General features: G+C 32.4%; 2 protein-coding genes across 3 annotated transcripts in view; one reads left to right on the top strand and one right to left on the bottom strand.

The window, feature by feature from the left end:
* LOC135122766 (uncharacterized protein DDB_G0290685-like) overlaps positions 1–16,141 on the top strand; it is a 252,442-nt gene that overhangs the window by 24,226 nt on the left and 212,075 nt on the right. The gene's annotated exons all lie outside the window — the stretch shown is intronic.
* The window catches only part of LOC135122762 (breast cancer anti-estrogen resistance protein 3 homolog), a 125,480-nt gene that overhangs the window by 105,498 nt on the left and 3,841 nt on the right, over positions 1–16,141 (bottom strand). The window contains exon 2 of the mRNA XM_064047171.1: positions 12,982–13,094. Coding sequence (XP_063903241.1) covers positions 12,982–13,094 — 113 coding nt within the window. The remainder of the gene's footprint in view (positions 1–12,981; positions 13,095–16,141) is intronic.

Below are 16,141 nucleotides of genomic sequence, written 5' to 3'. Positions count from 1 at the left end.
AATCTGTTTGTTGATTATTGTTGTCTTGAGTGATTTGGGCTTTGATTATTGTCATTCCGTTATTCTTTATAATTTTTGGTCTTGATAATGGGTTTGCAAAAACTGTGGTTATAAAAATTTGTCTTTATTTTCGGTCGATTACATCTTCACAGATGTTGATTGATTATGGTGTTTCGTTATTCTCTCGTCGTGAGGTTACTGATGGTGTGTTTGTTGTATTACTGATGGTTCTTTCAGATTGACTGTTTTCTGATTGGTTGTAATTCGGTTGGCTGTTTCCTGTTTGTTTGAAATCTGATTTGGTGTTTTCTGATTGGGTATTTCTGTAATCTGATTGTCTACGATCTGATACTTCTGCAATTAAGAATCAGGTTTTCTGGGGGTTGCTGTATGTTTGATCTGTGTTCACTTGATGTGTCGGATGGGCTTGTTCTTAAAATTGCTGATACTGTGTCTGGCGAATTACTTGGTGGTAGGTTTCTTGGTGAATTATTTGATGTTGGCATTCCAAATATTGGTATTGAGAATTCTTCAGGGGTTATCGGTCTATTAAATTTGGAATTGGAGGTGCTTCATTGTTGCTCGTTTACTAACTGTTTGACATCTGGTTGAACTGCAGTTGATCGTGCGTCAATGTCCAGAGGGTAGAGTCAGCGTTTGTGTTATATTTTCCTTTTTTGTAGACGATATCGTAGTCGTAATCTTCTAGTTTTAATCTCAAGCGTACTAATTTTGAATTGGGTTCTTTGAGTGAGAATAGCCACTGAAGTGGGCGATGATCTGTATAGATGGTGAATTTTTTTCCGTATAAGCGGGGTTTTCTTTTTCGATCGTTGAGTATTTTTGTTCAGTCTCGTTTAGTGTTCTTGATGCGTAAGCTATTGGTTTATCTTCTCCTAGTTGTCCTTGTGATAAAACTGCTCCTAGGGCGACATTTGATGCATCTGTTGTTAACATGAATGGTGTTGAAAAATCCGGGTATTGTAAAATTGGTAGGTGGTTATGAATTGTTTGTTATGCTTGATCTTGGCATTTTTTTAAAGCATTTTGTTAAAGGTTTTGAGAGCTGTGGAAATTTTGGGATGAGTTTTCTATAATTTTTATTTTTATTTTTTATTTACCAACTGCACGTATTGACGTTCTTAAATACTCGCCTATTTATGCAATGTGTTCGGAGTATTACAAGCAGCAAGACGCTTTTGATTTACTCAGATAAGATTCATCTTCAGTTTTCCAATCCCTTTAGGGGGTAGCAGTAATTATAGCTGCTGATTAGTTGGACAACTGTTTAAACTGTACTTTTCTTGTATATTTTTCCATTCTGTTTGTTCTTTTATGTTGATCTATAAATGGGCTGTTGATCAACTAATCAATAATAATAACCGAGTAGTCCTAAAAATCCTCTGATCTCTTTCTGGGTTTTCGATAATGGGTAGTTCATGACTGCTTTTATTTTGTCTGGGTTTGATTTACTCCTTCCGGTGTGATAACGTGTCCTAAGTATGCTACTTCTTTTCGTAAGAATTCGCTTTTGTCCAGTTGTATTTTGAAATTTGCTCTTCTTAATCTTTCAAAGACTTCTTTTAGGAGTGAGATGTGTTCTTCAAGTGATGTTCAAAAAAACGATGATGTTATCAGTGTATACAAGGCATTTTTCTTTCTGTATTCCTCTTAGAATGTTGTCCGTAACTCGTTGGAATGTAGCTGAAGCATTCTTTAATCCAAAGGGTATATGTAGATATTCGTAATGTCCATTTTCTGTGCTGAATGCTGTTTTTTCTATGTCGTCAGGGTGCATTTCCACTTGGTGAAATCTTGAGGCTAAGTCGAGTAAATACATGCTATTTGTCCAAAATGTCATTGTTTTGTCGTTTAATTTTTGGTAGTCTACTAAGGGTCTCCATTTTTTTTTCTTCTGAAGCGTCCATTTTCTTGTCTACGATCCATGTGGGTGATGACCAAGCTGAAATTGAAGGTCGAATTATTCCTTTTCGTACTTCCTCTTTGTCTAATTCTGGGTATCTGTATGATTTTGTAAAAGTTGGATTTTCGTCTTTGGTTCTTATTTGACGGTTGATTTGGTTATTAAACGTTAGGGGTGCCATGCATAATTTCCATATTGCGTCTTTTTCTTCTGTGTTCATGTGCTTTAGTCGAAGATTGTACAGATTGTCTTTTAAGATTTTGTCAATGTTCGGGTAAATAGGACATAATGATGGTTGTGAATTTAACTCGTATGTATTGACCGTATTGATTTCTAGAGGTTTGAATATTTTGGAGGTCAATTCTTGATCGGTTAGGTTGATTATGGTGGTCGTTGCTTTTTCGTCCTTGACTGTCACGTATGAGGTTGGTATTTCGGCTGTGTCGAATTTTTGGGGGTCAAAGATTCCTTCTGTGACATCTTTGTCGACAGGTATCTCGTCCTCGAGAGGCGGAGTTAGCCAACAATTTTGCTTGTCCGAAGTTTTCGCGGTTGAAATTGTTCTTTTTTCAGAATCGGTCTCGAACGATCCGTACGATTGCGCCAATTAAGTTTATTGGTTTTATAAACTTGTTTTTAAAAAGAACTTTTATTTTATTCACAATTCTTATTATTACACTTGATTATTATTTATTATTGGATTAATAAATATTGATTATTCACAATTATCACTTAATTCTACTTCACAATTATTCACTTATATAATTACAATGTATTGAGGACTTATGGTTATATCATGTACTCATAACATGCTCTTCTAATTTTTCTTGATATTATAAAGAAATAATCACTTTTACTTTGAAAGTGTTTAAAAAAAAAGGGTAGGTTTATGATATTAAGGGACCTTTTCACGATAGTGGCGCAACTTTCACTAGAGAAACTCCCGAACTTTTTCGTTTTGTTTTTGAAAATAAAGATGGAACAGTTTTTACTTGACTTGGAAAGAAATAAACGTTAGACCATATGGAACACTGAACTAAGACATATTATACGCAAAGATAGCTGACCTAATCGTACCCTCGGCTGAATATCACCAATTTTTTTATCGAGAGAAATTAGAACAATAAATCTTGAAATTCTAGACACGGTGTTTTTACGGTAAAGGATTTGAGAGCATTCTTGACAGAAGTTGATAATTGGATCTGATGTCGGAAAACTAATTGTTTTGGTATAACAAATTGTTGAAGATAAACTGACGTTGCTCATATCTATAGGTCAGCTGAAACTAATGATAAAATTTAACATTCTAATGATTTTTTATTAAGAATTATTCTCCAAACGTTATTTTTGATCCAAAGGCATCAGTGTGTACCTATGTATTAACTTAATTGCTTCACCAGCATAAGATGAATATTTACTTTTTCTCTACTAGGTGGTCCTTACATAAATTAAATGAAACTTTAAATTAAAGATCCATACTGTATTAAAAGCCGATATTCTTTTTACTCCTTTATTTTATCGTAATTTTCATCAGCATTCATGAAATGTCGGAGGATCGCTAAACCATGGTTTTTATTAAGAGTCAAAGGAGTGCCTGCTCAATATTTAATTATCTGATAATATCATTGCTTGTATTAGAAAAAACCCAATAACCGGATGTTGGCGTCAAAATACATACCTGACGCAAAAGATATACAAAACACAAATTACATCTCGCATCGGTACAAGGTAAAATTAAAAAAAAACCTATAATAATTGAGTAAAGTAGAATGCAACAATTAGTTTCTCCAATGCACCTGCTTGCAATCAGGTAAAAAACAATGTTGTAAGATTATTAGTTGTAGGATTGCGTTGGTGAGACCAGGTGAAGCTTGTGGGTAGCAGTAATAGCACAACAGGTAATTGTAGAAGTGTGGTTAATGAGTTTTCAGAATGAGTTTCTATGTTTGGTGTGCTTGATCTTTATTTTTAACAGCACGATTCTGTGATTTATAAACTTTAATGTTTTCCGTTTCAAATTTGTTGTCTGATAAGTCTTCTAATCCCCGTTCTCGTAAAATATATTGTGTCAATTAAAATAATTGTTACCTCATTTCATAAATCTTCGAGTCTTGAATTTATCGTGTTATTGCTGCGTAATAAATAAATCGGGTGACTTACTGGGAATAGATAGTTTACATAAAGCGCTTTAATTAAGAGTAGACTATAAATTGCTGTGGGTGTTCTATTATGTCAATGCTATTGGCAGTGAAATTTAGTTCATATGCAGTGTGTTAAGACGTACATTTTTAATTTATATTAAGTGAAGCGATACAATTTATCTCAGACTGAAATCAAGAGAATTAAATAGCCTCGAGTGATAATGCCAAATTTAAAATTAGCCTATTTTATAAATCACACATAATGCGTTGCGTAATGAAATAACAATTCTTTTTTTGCCTATAATAATTATTAATAAGTATACTTAAGGTTAAGGCTAAATTATTAAGTTATTAATACTTATTTCTAGACGTGACAAATGGCAATTTAATTGGTTTCTATTCCCTTTTTAACCTTTGCAGTTCTCTGAAAGTAATAAAAGCATATATTTGCAGACAACATATGATTGTAAATTACTGAACAAACTGTCACAAATTTAGTTTTTATTAAGTCAATACTTTTAGAATGCAGGTGATAATTATTTATGTAATGTACTTTTGTCAACTCGAAAGCAAATAATTTAGTTAAAATTTACACTGTGTTGTTGTCTGCAAGCAAATTCTACATCAGTGTTTTCTGAATCGAATTTTTAACTACTATTAATTATGTTCATATTTTTTTTTTAATAATTTCATTTCGTGATAAATTTAACTTGAAGCTATTAATTTTAACTTCACAATCTTTCATAATTGTGTTTGAGGTTTTATTTAGCATTCATGTTGAAAGGCATGCAAAAATGACCTAAAAAATGGAACTATCTCCACAAGTGATTAATGAATATTTTTTACAAACTAAAATAATATATTATTATAATAATAAACACAAAAAAGTTTGGCGTGTAGATGGTATATGATTATTTGTTCGAATTAATTAATGATTATGTAAAATGTTATATAAAAAAAACTACATAGCAAGTGTGTTTAATTTGAAAAAAAATGGTCTAAGGTTATTTACACAGAACTTTCTTTACCCCTGAAATACAGTCCAACAAACACAGCTTCTTCGAAAAATAAAACAATTGATTTTGTGAATTTCATTTTTTTTTTTGGCAAACCCTACAAGTTAAAGTAAAGATGGTTGTTGAAAAATAAATAAAAGCGAAGAAGCACTAAAACTTTCAGATTAATAACATTAAACAGACAAAAGACGTTACACTTAAATTTAACCGACTCAAGGTGTACTAAGGTGCAGTGCGGTGCTCTCTCGTTTTTCTCAATTTTTATTGGAAAATTTGCGTTGATTAATTTTGATTTTTGTCGTAAGTCAAGGTGAACTTGGTGGTGTGTGATTGTTGATTATTGTGGTTAATGCACCTCGAAGGAGACATCAGTAATTCTAGCTATTTGTTTGCAACCTTCAATAATAATCCATCTCCAACCTGATCAGTTTTTGTGACGTAAAAACTCTAACATACTGTTACGAAATAAACCCATACGCCGCCCCGGTACGACACCTAAGGGTTCATCGAGGCTTTTCTAGTATGAGTGGCGATGATGGGTGACTCATCATTGGTGACGGCGGCCGGGCGGCGTTCGCATAAAGACATGAAACTCAAGATGTCAACTAATTATGTGAACTATTTTACAATTATTTGATAAACATATACCTAAACTGAAACATAGACGACATTGCTTTCCCAAAAGGTACTCCGCAGAACTTAAACGACAAATTGAACTAAAGAATATGTATCATCGTCAATTTAAAAAAACCAAGTTTCAGTTTCATTATACTGAATTTACCAAAATTCGTAAGAACGGTAAAGCATTAATATCACTTACTTAATTATTTTTTAGTTATATACCTATACATTTAGGACTTAACATAAGAGAGCACTACACTACACTGCATATTGTATGTAGTGTTGTATATTATTATGTATTTAATATTATTTTTCTTTATGTTGCGCTTTGCATTCTATATTGTCTTGTCATTGGATTATTCTGTTGGGCAATAAAGTATTATTATTATTATTAATCGAAATAGAAAAACAAGAACAATATCACGAAGAAGCCAAAAAAACCATCAGAAAATTTAAACTGAATTTAACATCAGAAAATCTAGAAATAATGTGGAAAGTGTTTAGAAAGTCCAGCAGCACAGAAAGTATGTGATAAACAAGAAATCAATTGAAGAAGAAGATATCTCACAGATATTTATCACCAAAGGAACAGGAACATTATGAAAAATAAAAAAATCTAAAAAAGAAGGTGAAGGAAATGGAAAAAAAAGTATAGTATGCTGAAAGAACAAGAAATATCCCAACGCGTTTATTTAATAAAAGATACAATAACAATAATATTAATATACAGTTAAATATCAATTGCCATTCATAATTATGCTTGAGTACAATGAAAAATTGCTTAAGATTGTTTTTAGACGAACTTTAAATGTAGCAAAATTTACTAATTTGTTTAATACCTATTCTCAGATTTTTGTACACGTGGAGTACCATTAATTCTGAATCTTTGCTGCTATGAACACCAGTAGAGAAATTTTTGAAATATTTAATTTTAGGTTACGTTTTCCTTTTTACAGCATCTACCAAATTTCTTTATTATTATTTTGTTACTCATATTCGTATACAGCACGAAATATGGGATTCAACATGTATTTAATTGTAAGCCATTATTTTGGCACTCTCCAGTGTGGGGTTATTCTGACCAGTTAAATAAGATTTTATCCACTGCAAAGAATCTCTTTGACTCTATTAGAGTTCTAGATTTCTACCTAACAATGTTATCGTCAACTGTACCAAATGTGTTAGGTCAAAGTAAACTATTAATTATTTAAAAATTTAAATGCATCCATCTTCAATACACCTGTCCTTTATAAAGTCGAACTGATCTTTGAGAATTGTTCAAATTTCATTCGACATTTAATCTTATGCATTATACTTTTTCGACACATAGTAAAGATATCGGTCTATAATTCTTCATTTTGTGTGTATTGTTTTTCTTGTCAACCGGTACTATCAATTTTAGTATGTGTTTTTGGTTTTTGGCGTGAAGGTTATTCTCAATTAATTTAGAGGGAATCCGCTTGCTCTTCACTTTTTATTGAAATTATGTTATATTATAGCCTACATGTTTCGGTCTACCTTTCAGCCTTCTTCAGCGCTATTCTGAACAAGCAAATCAAACTCAACAATCATAAGTTAAAACATGTTAAATTAACCTATCGCCAGTATAATTTGTGTGTTCCTAACTTAACTACTTTTAGGTGGATTTTACTGTCGTTAGATGTTTTTCCGTGTACAATGTTTTTATGTTGTTAAATTATTGGTTGTATATAGAAAACCCTAGATCTTAGTTAGTTATTTTTGAATGATTACATTAGACGAGGAGTTTGAAAATTGCTGCGAATTTCAAATCTTCTTGTTCGTTAAGTAGTTTTTCTTTTTTATTTTTGGACTAATAGATTTCCAAGGCTTCTAGGAGGTTGAGTTTTATCCCTTTATTTTCAATGTGGATCAATTTTGTGTTCTCCAGGTCAATATCGTGATTTTGTTCGATGATATGGTTATGAAACGCTGAATATTTTGTTTTGGTTGTGTGTTCCTTGATCTTATTTCTTCTTCCTTTATAAGGACTTTAGTTAATCTATCGATGAAAGCATGAAATGCTGCTGATTTTTGTGATGGTAGATGATTTGAACTTTTGTGGATCACTGTGTCTCTGTGTGTGCTCTTCCTCTAGATTTTGAACTCTATTTGTCTGTTATTTCTTTCTAGTGTGAGATTAAGGAAATTAATTTTCTTCTGTTCTTCTATTTCTGTAGTGAACTTGATATTTGGATGGATGTTGTTCAGTTGTTGCTGGAATTTTAATAGTTGATCGTCTGTATTGTTCCATTCCGTGATTATATCGACGTACCTAAACCAAAAACTGATTTGTTTCTGCTTTTGTGGTTTGTAAGATGTTCTGTTAGAAGTTATTCTTGAATATGTCCGCTAAGACTGCAGCTAGGGGGAAAAGTTCTTTTTCAAGCAATTTTAGAGTTTCTTCAATTGGGATTTGGTTATTATACATATACTCGTAGGTTTGTGACGTCGAATGATACAAGCTTGCTCTCATCTTTTAGTTTGAAGTCTTTTAAATAATTGTTGAGCAATTCTTCTCTGTTGTTTATGCCATGCTTAGGTTTGATTTTTATTACGTTTCTCAGTATGCCATTTATCCATTTGCTCAGATTGTAGGCTAGGCAATCAATGCTTGAGACTATTGGACGAACCAAAGATCCAAAAAGTTTTGGCATTCTCGGGTTCATTGGGACGAAAAATTTGCTTCCATTTAGTTCTTTTACCGTGGCTTTGCATTTATTGATGACGTTTTTGATTTTTGTCGTGTAACTATTTGGTGGGTTGTTTTTTATCTTCTTGAAGCGTTGTTTTGTCATGAAAGTTTCCACTTTATCGATGTCCATGCTTTTTGTCATTATGGTGCAGTGGCGGCTCGTGACTGTCTGATGTGGTGAGGCGATGATAGAAGTTTGACAATAATAGTGATATTACTTGGTCTTACTAGTTAGTAATGATAGAAGTCTTGCCTGAATACCGGTCATTCCCGGGTCAGTGGTAGGTCCTAATAATAATAATAATAATAATAATAGTAATAACACCCATAACACATTGAATCAACAATGTTTTTACAAGTCAAAATTTTGTTGAAAGTAGCACTTTCTTGGAGGGATTCGGAAATAGTTGTTGTGTTCTTTTCTAAATGTTTTAAGCCCATGAAATTTTTAATGTGTACTTTGGAACTTTCATGTAACTTTGCACGGATGAAATTCTTTAAATCGTTATATCCCGGGATGTGTAAATATTACGGCAGAGCCATTTATATGTTTCGTAGGTACCAAGTTGATTTAAAAGACTTGGAGTACTGACGATTCTGTCGCTCATTAATGGAAGTTAAATGAATTAACTGTTTTGACTGCTCGATATTTAGCAAAATTTGTCGACGTTCTAGCTCGGTTCGGCGTGAAAACGGCGTTTCAAGAAGCAACATGACGATATCGTGCTCGGGATTTATTTTTCACTCACCTGTACCTATGAAAGAGACAATAACACAAAACACCAACACGTGGGTTTTTATTCACGTTCATGCTAATTACCCACGCACCCCGCAACCCTACCGTTCTGTAAAATAAGTGGAAAAATGGTTTAATGAGTACGCCGAAATTGGCCGAGAAGCACCGAAGATATCGCCTCAGTTCCGAGCGAACGCATGTATAGGAGTATAGGAGCTGAGCGATGGAAATCCGTGTCTGTGATTGGGCTGCGCTGGTTCAAGTGAACCGACGTTCTGGCCGCTTCAGTTAAAGAACTAGGGGCATAAATCGTACGGTATTCAACGGAAAATGTCAGCAGAAAGCATAAAAAATAAAAAATCATGTACAGATTTCCCATTTCAACATATTTTTGTAACTAAAAATGTATTGAAAACTCATTTTTAATTATAAATTAAGTCAATCTGTTCTTAAGATATATGCTGTGAGGCGTCGCCTCACTTGCCTCATCTGACGAGCCGCCACTGTTATGGTGATAGTTTGTCTTTTATCTGCTTTGACTATCATGAGGTTATTTTCTTGTAATTTCTTTCTGATGTTGTCTAAAATTTGCAGTTCTTTAGTTTTTCTATGTTTCTTCTTTAACTCCTTGTTTAGTACTGCTGTGCATAGGTTCTTATTAAGCTTGCTTGTTGTTTATGAGTCAAGATCTAAGGATAATTTGACAATGTTGTTCTTGTTGTTATTATTGATTAAATTGAATGTTGGTAAGATTTTTTACTCTAGGGTAGAACTTGTGTCCACTTCGGTGTATTTGAGGATTTAGTTTTTTTCTTTTTTGAGTTGATGTAATTTCCTGTTTTATTTTGGTTACTTTTTCCATCGTTTTATATTTCGCTTCTCTATCTAACTCTATTTTTTTGTTATTCCAATTTTCATTGTGTGTTTTTTTGAGGGTTATTTCTAGTGTTTCTATCTTCTTTCTACTTATCTTGAATTTCTTGTGAATATGTTGGTCAATGATCTTCTGATTTATTTCTTTCTGATTCTTGTTTGCTCATTCGTTGGCATGGTTTGGGGCAGTTTGAATCTGGCGAATTTTGGAATAATTCCTTCTTTGACACTTGTGTTCAGGTATTTTATGTCTAATTTTATTCTATACAGTTTGGTTAGCTGTCTTGAATATACTGTACCAACAGCAGCGTGGGCTTCCATATTATGTGTTTTTGGTTTTTGAAAAACATATACGCTATAATATAACATAATTTCAATAAAAAGTGAAGAGCAAACGGATAATCTCTAAATTAATATTTTTAGTTCTTCAGAAAATATTTCACTGTCAAATGAGTTTTTGATAGGTACTACTAAAGATCTTTTAGGTCTTCAGGAAATGTTCCATGACTAGCTATCACGGTATTTCATAGATTCCTGTGGAATTTTAATTACAAAGTGACAAGATAATCTTGCGTATTTCAAGAACAGAAATGAGCTGAAGAAAAGGGAGTTTGGATTTGATCTTATAGAAGTATTATTAGTAACAGTTGGTGTGTCAATCATATCACGAACTCTTGTGCAATGGTTTGATAACTATTGTTGGCTGTATTTGGTTTCTTTGAAAATTTAAGGAAGATTATTTCTTCTGTAGCTTTGACTAGCTTTATGAATAAGTTCTCAAGCAGTGAATCAAAGTTTTTTCGTCTGTTAATTAAGTTTTTCTACTTTTTTTCAACTTTCTCTAAAATGCATACACTTGAGAATCGTTAGTTTCTGGGGGAATACTTAAGAGAACTATTAGGAATGGAATCGCTAGAAAAGAAAATCTAAAGAAAACAGCTTGAATGGAGGGTCGTATGATACAAATGCCAAGTGAATGAATAGCAAAATAAGTGTGGGAAACTAAAGTTAAAAAGAGTGGAAGAGGAAGATCGAGGAAAATGTGGGTTGAAATAATGTCAAATGTGATTAAAGGCGCGGGTGGTGACTGGAAGAGTGCGCCAAGTGTAGTAAAGAATAGGAAAAACTGTAAAGACTTCATGAAGAAGAACACAGGCTTAATTCAAATCATTGTTGACTAAATATAATTAAGTTTAGTAATCAGCCTCTATTATTCTCTCATTTATTTCCTAGATCGAGTCACAAACCATTTGTATTTCATTCAAATTTATTTAGGGATTATAAAAAAAACTATGGCGGTGTGTGTTACGTTTATTGGACAAATAATTTCCGAAACTACAGGACTAATGTGGTTTTAAATATTTAAATTTAATGGGATTTAAACAGCTTTCAAGTTTAAAAATGTGACAGAAACTGTTCAAATATTGAGAGTTGAGAGTCATACTTTAAAATCTTAAAATGGTTTAGATGTGTAAACCGAAACATGTCAAAAAAAAATAAATTTAAACATTTGTAACTTGCACTTGAGTTGACATTAAGTTTTAAATGTACATTATTTAGAATCTATTTTCCCGCCCTCTCCAAAAAATTGTTGGCGTCATCGTACCATAAATTTCACTTGAATGCGACGTAATGGGGCTTTAAAAACAAGGGAAATTTTGTGTAAACAACTTTACAATTCTTTTCTTGATTACAGGATATCAGATAACCAGAGATTACTGCGTTCCACTTTGTGGATTCAATTTACCTTAAAAGATGCTTAATAATAATTTACGTTATAAAACCTTCAAGCAAGTCATTTAAAAGAACATGTGGTTTAACCACATTTTAAATGTGGCTATAGTGCAGGTATCATAAAAACTACAGAAATAAAACTTGCACAGATCAGATGCACAGAAAGTGGGTCGTTCTTTATAATAACAAAACGTTTTGTGCCCATACTTTCCAAAAATATAGAAAATTAGTAGTCTGACACAGAAAATAATAATTCTTTAAATATTAGATTTCTTTTTGAGTTTTGATAAGTTTACCTAGGTGCCAAATTCAGTTAAATGTTCCAAATATGCGATAATTCTATACGGGATTCGTTTCGCTCTGCTTCAAGGTTGAAAAAGTTCAGGCAGAAATGGCTCAAAAATTATTAATGGATTGAAACCAGCCTAACAGGTTCCTTCACCATTGCGTAAATTTAACTTTGACTTTGAGTTAATTACAGTATTTATATCATACTGATAAAATTAAATTAACTTTAGAGCTATATTTGTCTTCTGCCAGACTACCTATGTAAATTAGCGTTACAGTAGTTGTTTTTTCAGAGTCAATATTTTAAGGAAGATTCAAGGTAACAGCGCGGTATTAGCATGTGGCGTTTTTCCGAGACACTATTTGCAGTTGGCAAATTTCTTGTTTGTGTCTTTCAAATTCGCCTAATATAGTTTAATTTCGTTTTGTCATGGAATGGAGTGATTTTGATCTACAAACACCAACGCTCCTGCAAGAAATTCCCTTCAACATATAATTACATTGGAAAGGTGAACTTTTGCATAAGTCATCGACAAGTATAAAAGTCGATGCATTTATTAAAGTAAAGTGCAAATTTGTCCCATGAATATGCAAATTAGGTTTATGAGTATGTACCGAGACTGTAGATTTTGTGGGAAAAGCAAACTGGTAGGTAACTGATAACCAAATAAATTTAAAATTGCCTACCGTAAAAGCTTCAACACAAAGGCGCCTGCAATTTGACAGTGTTTAAGATTTCGGAAAAATCCGAAAAGATTTACGACATCTGTCAAGAGCGAGCACAAACATTGTCTCTTCTGCATTCCCGTTACGTTATATCATGTCTATATCAGGTAAGAAAGCACCTAGAAGCATGCAAATATCTCGTTATTGTTTCAACACAATCGAAGTTTGCTTATTCGAAGACGGGAAATCGGTAGCTATGCAGATCTTACCTGATATGGAGATGTCTGGTAGATGGTCGTGATCTGAAGAACTGGTAAAAGCCCACGTGTTTCGTGCACCCACGTGGCTCCAGATGTCACGCACGCCACTGTCTTCACCACTCCTGCAAAACAAATCACGATTAATTGTTTTGATATAGATGTCGTTTACCTGGCGGACACAGGACCGAAATGAATTATTTATTGATTGGGTGGGCGGTGAGTTGCACAATTTTTCTTGTGTAAACTGGCACATTATGTTAATTTTATTGCAATTAGCTTTGTTTGGAACTGGGTCATAGGGGAGTGCGTTTCGTAATATTTGGTATTCAACGAATTCATTCATTTTTAGTTTTCTCAATAAGGAAGTGTAATACATAATGAATTGAGGTGAATAGAATTTTTCGATATGGGGATTTCAACAGATTCTATGTTTTGAGGTTTCAGAGGACACTCATAATGCAGCTTTTAGCCAGATGTTCTATTCCTTGTGCTACTCGGATCCTTTTTAATTTAGCATCCTATCATCTAGAGCTTGTTTCATACAAGTGACAAGGCTCGTTCAATAAATAATTTTCCAGTTAAAATCCTGTCAAAGTATACCGTCCTCACAAAAACTTGTTTCATTAAATTGACAATAATTGCCTGTAGCGACTACTAATAATAAGTTGATGATCTTGTCAACTTTGATTTTTATCAAACTGGCCTAACTGTCGTGTTGATCCCTTTTTCTAGATCTGATATTATCAAAAGGAAACAATTTTCACAACCTTTATTAGTGAAAATTTGTTGTTTAGTACAAACGCTGATTGCGTTCTTAAACTTAAAAAGACGTTTTTGTAATGTATTAGTCGAAAAATCCCAATATCATATCAAAGAAGTGTGATACTAATAATATTATTTTGTTCTCTCTTAAGTACCATGAATTTCCTGTCGAAAGTAAAAAATAATTCATGAACATAACTAATGACCAGAATTATAAAAGCGGCATAGTAATGAATCCTCAAGCAAGTTTTTTTCCTCCTTTCATTCAGTTGTGTGCATCTATTAGCAATTTGTTGTCATGTAATTTTATTACGATAAATTAAAACATTTCTTTCTGTAAATTTATAGCCCTCATTATTATGCCTGTGTCTGTGCAAAGGATATGCTAACGAGAGGAACAGGTAGCTAGTATAAAAATTCAAAATACGGATTCTCGATAACAGATTAAATGTTTGATAAGAAATAAAATATAGTTACAAGAACTTCGAGTTCTACAGACTCAGATCAATCCGTTGATACCTGAGTGATAAAAGGAAGGTTATTAACGGTGGTGCTATAAGAGGAGCGTTTCTCACTGGGATTAATTTGGCAAAAAAACAAGGATTTTATGTACGAAAAAACACAATTAAAACAGCAGATTTCTTTGTTTTGTTTCGAGGACGAGTTCTTATTTCGTTTCACGACTAGTTGAATGATTTATCAAATGTAAAAAAAAGGAATAATATCTTCATAAACAAACGGGAACGCAAAGAGTTAATTTAACGGGGCTAAGAAATGATTAAAGTATGCAGATTTATGGAAATATCTACATAATATTTTTTGTTATTCCGATTATGATTATGTATGACTTAACATCTGGGAAGATTATAATAACTGTTATTAGAGTTGTAAATTGCGATATTTAACAGTTCTAGAGAAAGTGTCAGACATAAGATGTGGTGCTATGGACAGATATAAAATTGTCGTCTATTTAGCATTAGAATTTTAGTTTCGGTGTTGTCATACTTAAGACAAATTAGTTCAAATATTTTATAACAGCTACCACTGCGAATAAAACTTTTCCTAGAAATTCATAAAAATTTAACTTCACATTTCAGTTACATATATATTAAGTGTTCGTTTGATTGATACAATAAGTAAAGTAGTTAAAAAATTATCCGATTTTTGAAGTCACAAGTTTGAGCTTATTTTTAAATGGCAATGGTGCTGCAATAAATTTAATGATAGACTTTCTGCTAGAATGGTTTAAAATAGGGTTGGTAAAATACTTTGGCAAAGAAGTATTACTGTTGGGATGTTCTAGAAAATTATTTATTTCGTGTTTCGCGTGCTTTCAAGTCTCTGCACTTCCGAGATACTATTCACAGTGACAGTTGACTTTTAAATTAATAGATTCTTTTTTAAGTAGATGTCATGGAAATTCATAATTTTCAATTCCTTGTTTAATCGTGGATGATTGTTATTATGACTTCGCATAACGTTTAATGAAACACTAAATCTTATAATTAAAATCTTGAAAAGTTTATGTATAAATAATTAAAAAGCGTAATAAATCATTTTCTGCATTATTTATGTAGGCACATTTTTTCTAAAAAATTTGTTTTAATTATTCAATTTCAGTTTTACTTCCGGGAGACTGGATACTTTCATGTATTCTCGACGTTTCATGACCCGTAAAGTAGGAAAAAAGTGGTATTCTGTTTTCTTCTGTCTGTCTGTCGTCTGTCTCGATTTTTATTATGTATTTAAGGAGTATCGTGTAGGTAGTAAAACGGTAACCAAAATGTGTAATCGTCCATACCAACAATTTAATAAGGTCTTCTTAATTTTTTTTTCCATTAAAAGTGAGTTAATTTTTATAAAATAACATATTCTTGTACTTGTGGTTTATGAATCCGCATTGATTTTTTACCCAAGCTTTTATAACTTACATGGGCCTTTTTTTACATACACTGTTATTTTACTATCTATATTTTTTATCTATAGAGGTTATCATAAATAAAACATCTCAAAATCATTGCAAGAAGGATTTGTTGGACTGTAGAGCGAGCGAAGTTCTGTCGAAATTAACTTCTACCAATTTTTGTTGTTCTTACATGACTGCATGAGACTCTATTTCTGAATACACTGAGATGCCTATGGAATGTGAATATACAGAATATCCGAAAATAGTCCATAACACACGTCGTATGTCAGAAGTACAACAATGAGTCAAAATCGAGGAAATGGTTTGTTATGTATTAAATAATAGTTGTGTAATAAATGCAGCACATTTTGTTCTCTAAATGAATGTCCTTAAGATGTTGTTTCAAATTTTGTTAAGGACACAACTATTTAATAATAGTTAAAGGGTTCTAAGGTCGTCATTTGTAGTGATTAAATTATTACAATAATTAATTCTTAATAT

This window comes from Zophobas morio, unplaced genomic scaffold, assembly GCF_036711695.1.
Source record: "Zophobas morio isolate AGI-343-1 ecotype UQ-CSIRO unplaced genomic scaffold, CSIRO_AGI_Zmor_V1 ptg000005l, whole genome shotgun sequence".
NCBI classification, from domain to species: Eukaryota; Metazoa; Arthropoda; class Insecta; order Coleoptera; family Tenebrionidae; genus Zophobas; species Zophobas morio.
Note: the sequence above shows the minus strand (reverse complement) of the source record. Positions and strands in the feature narration are given on the sequence as shown.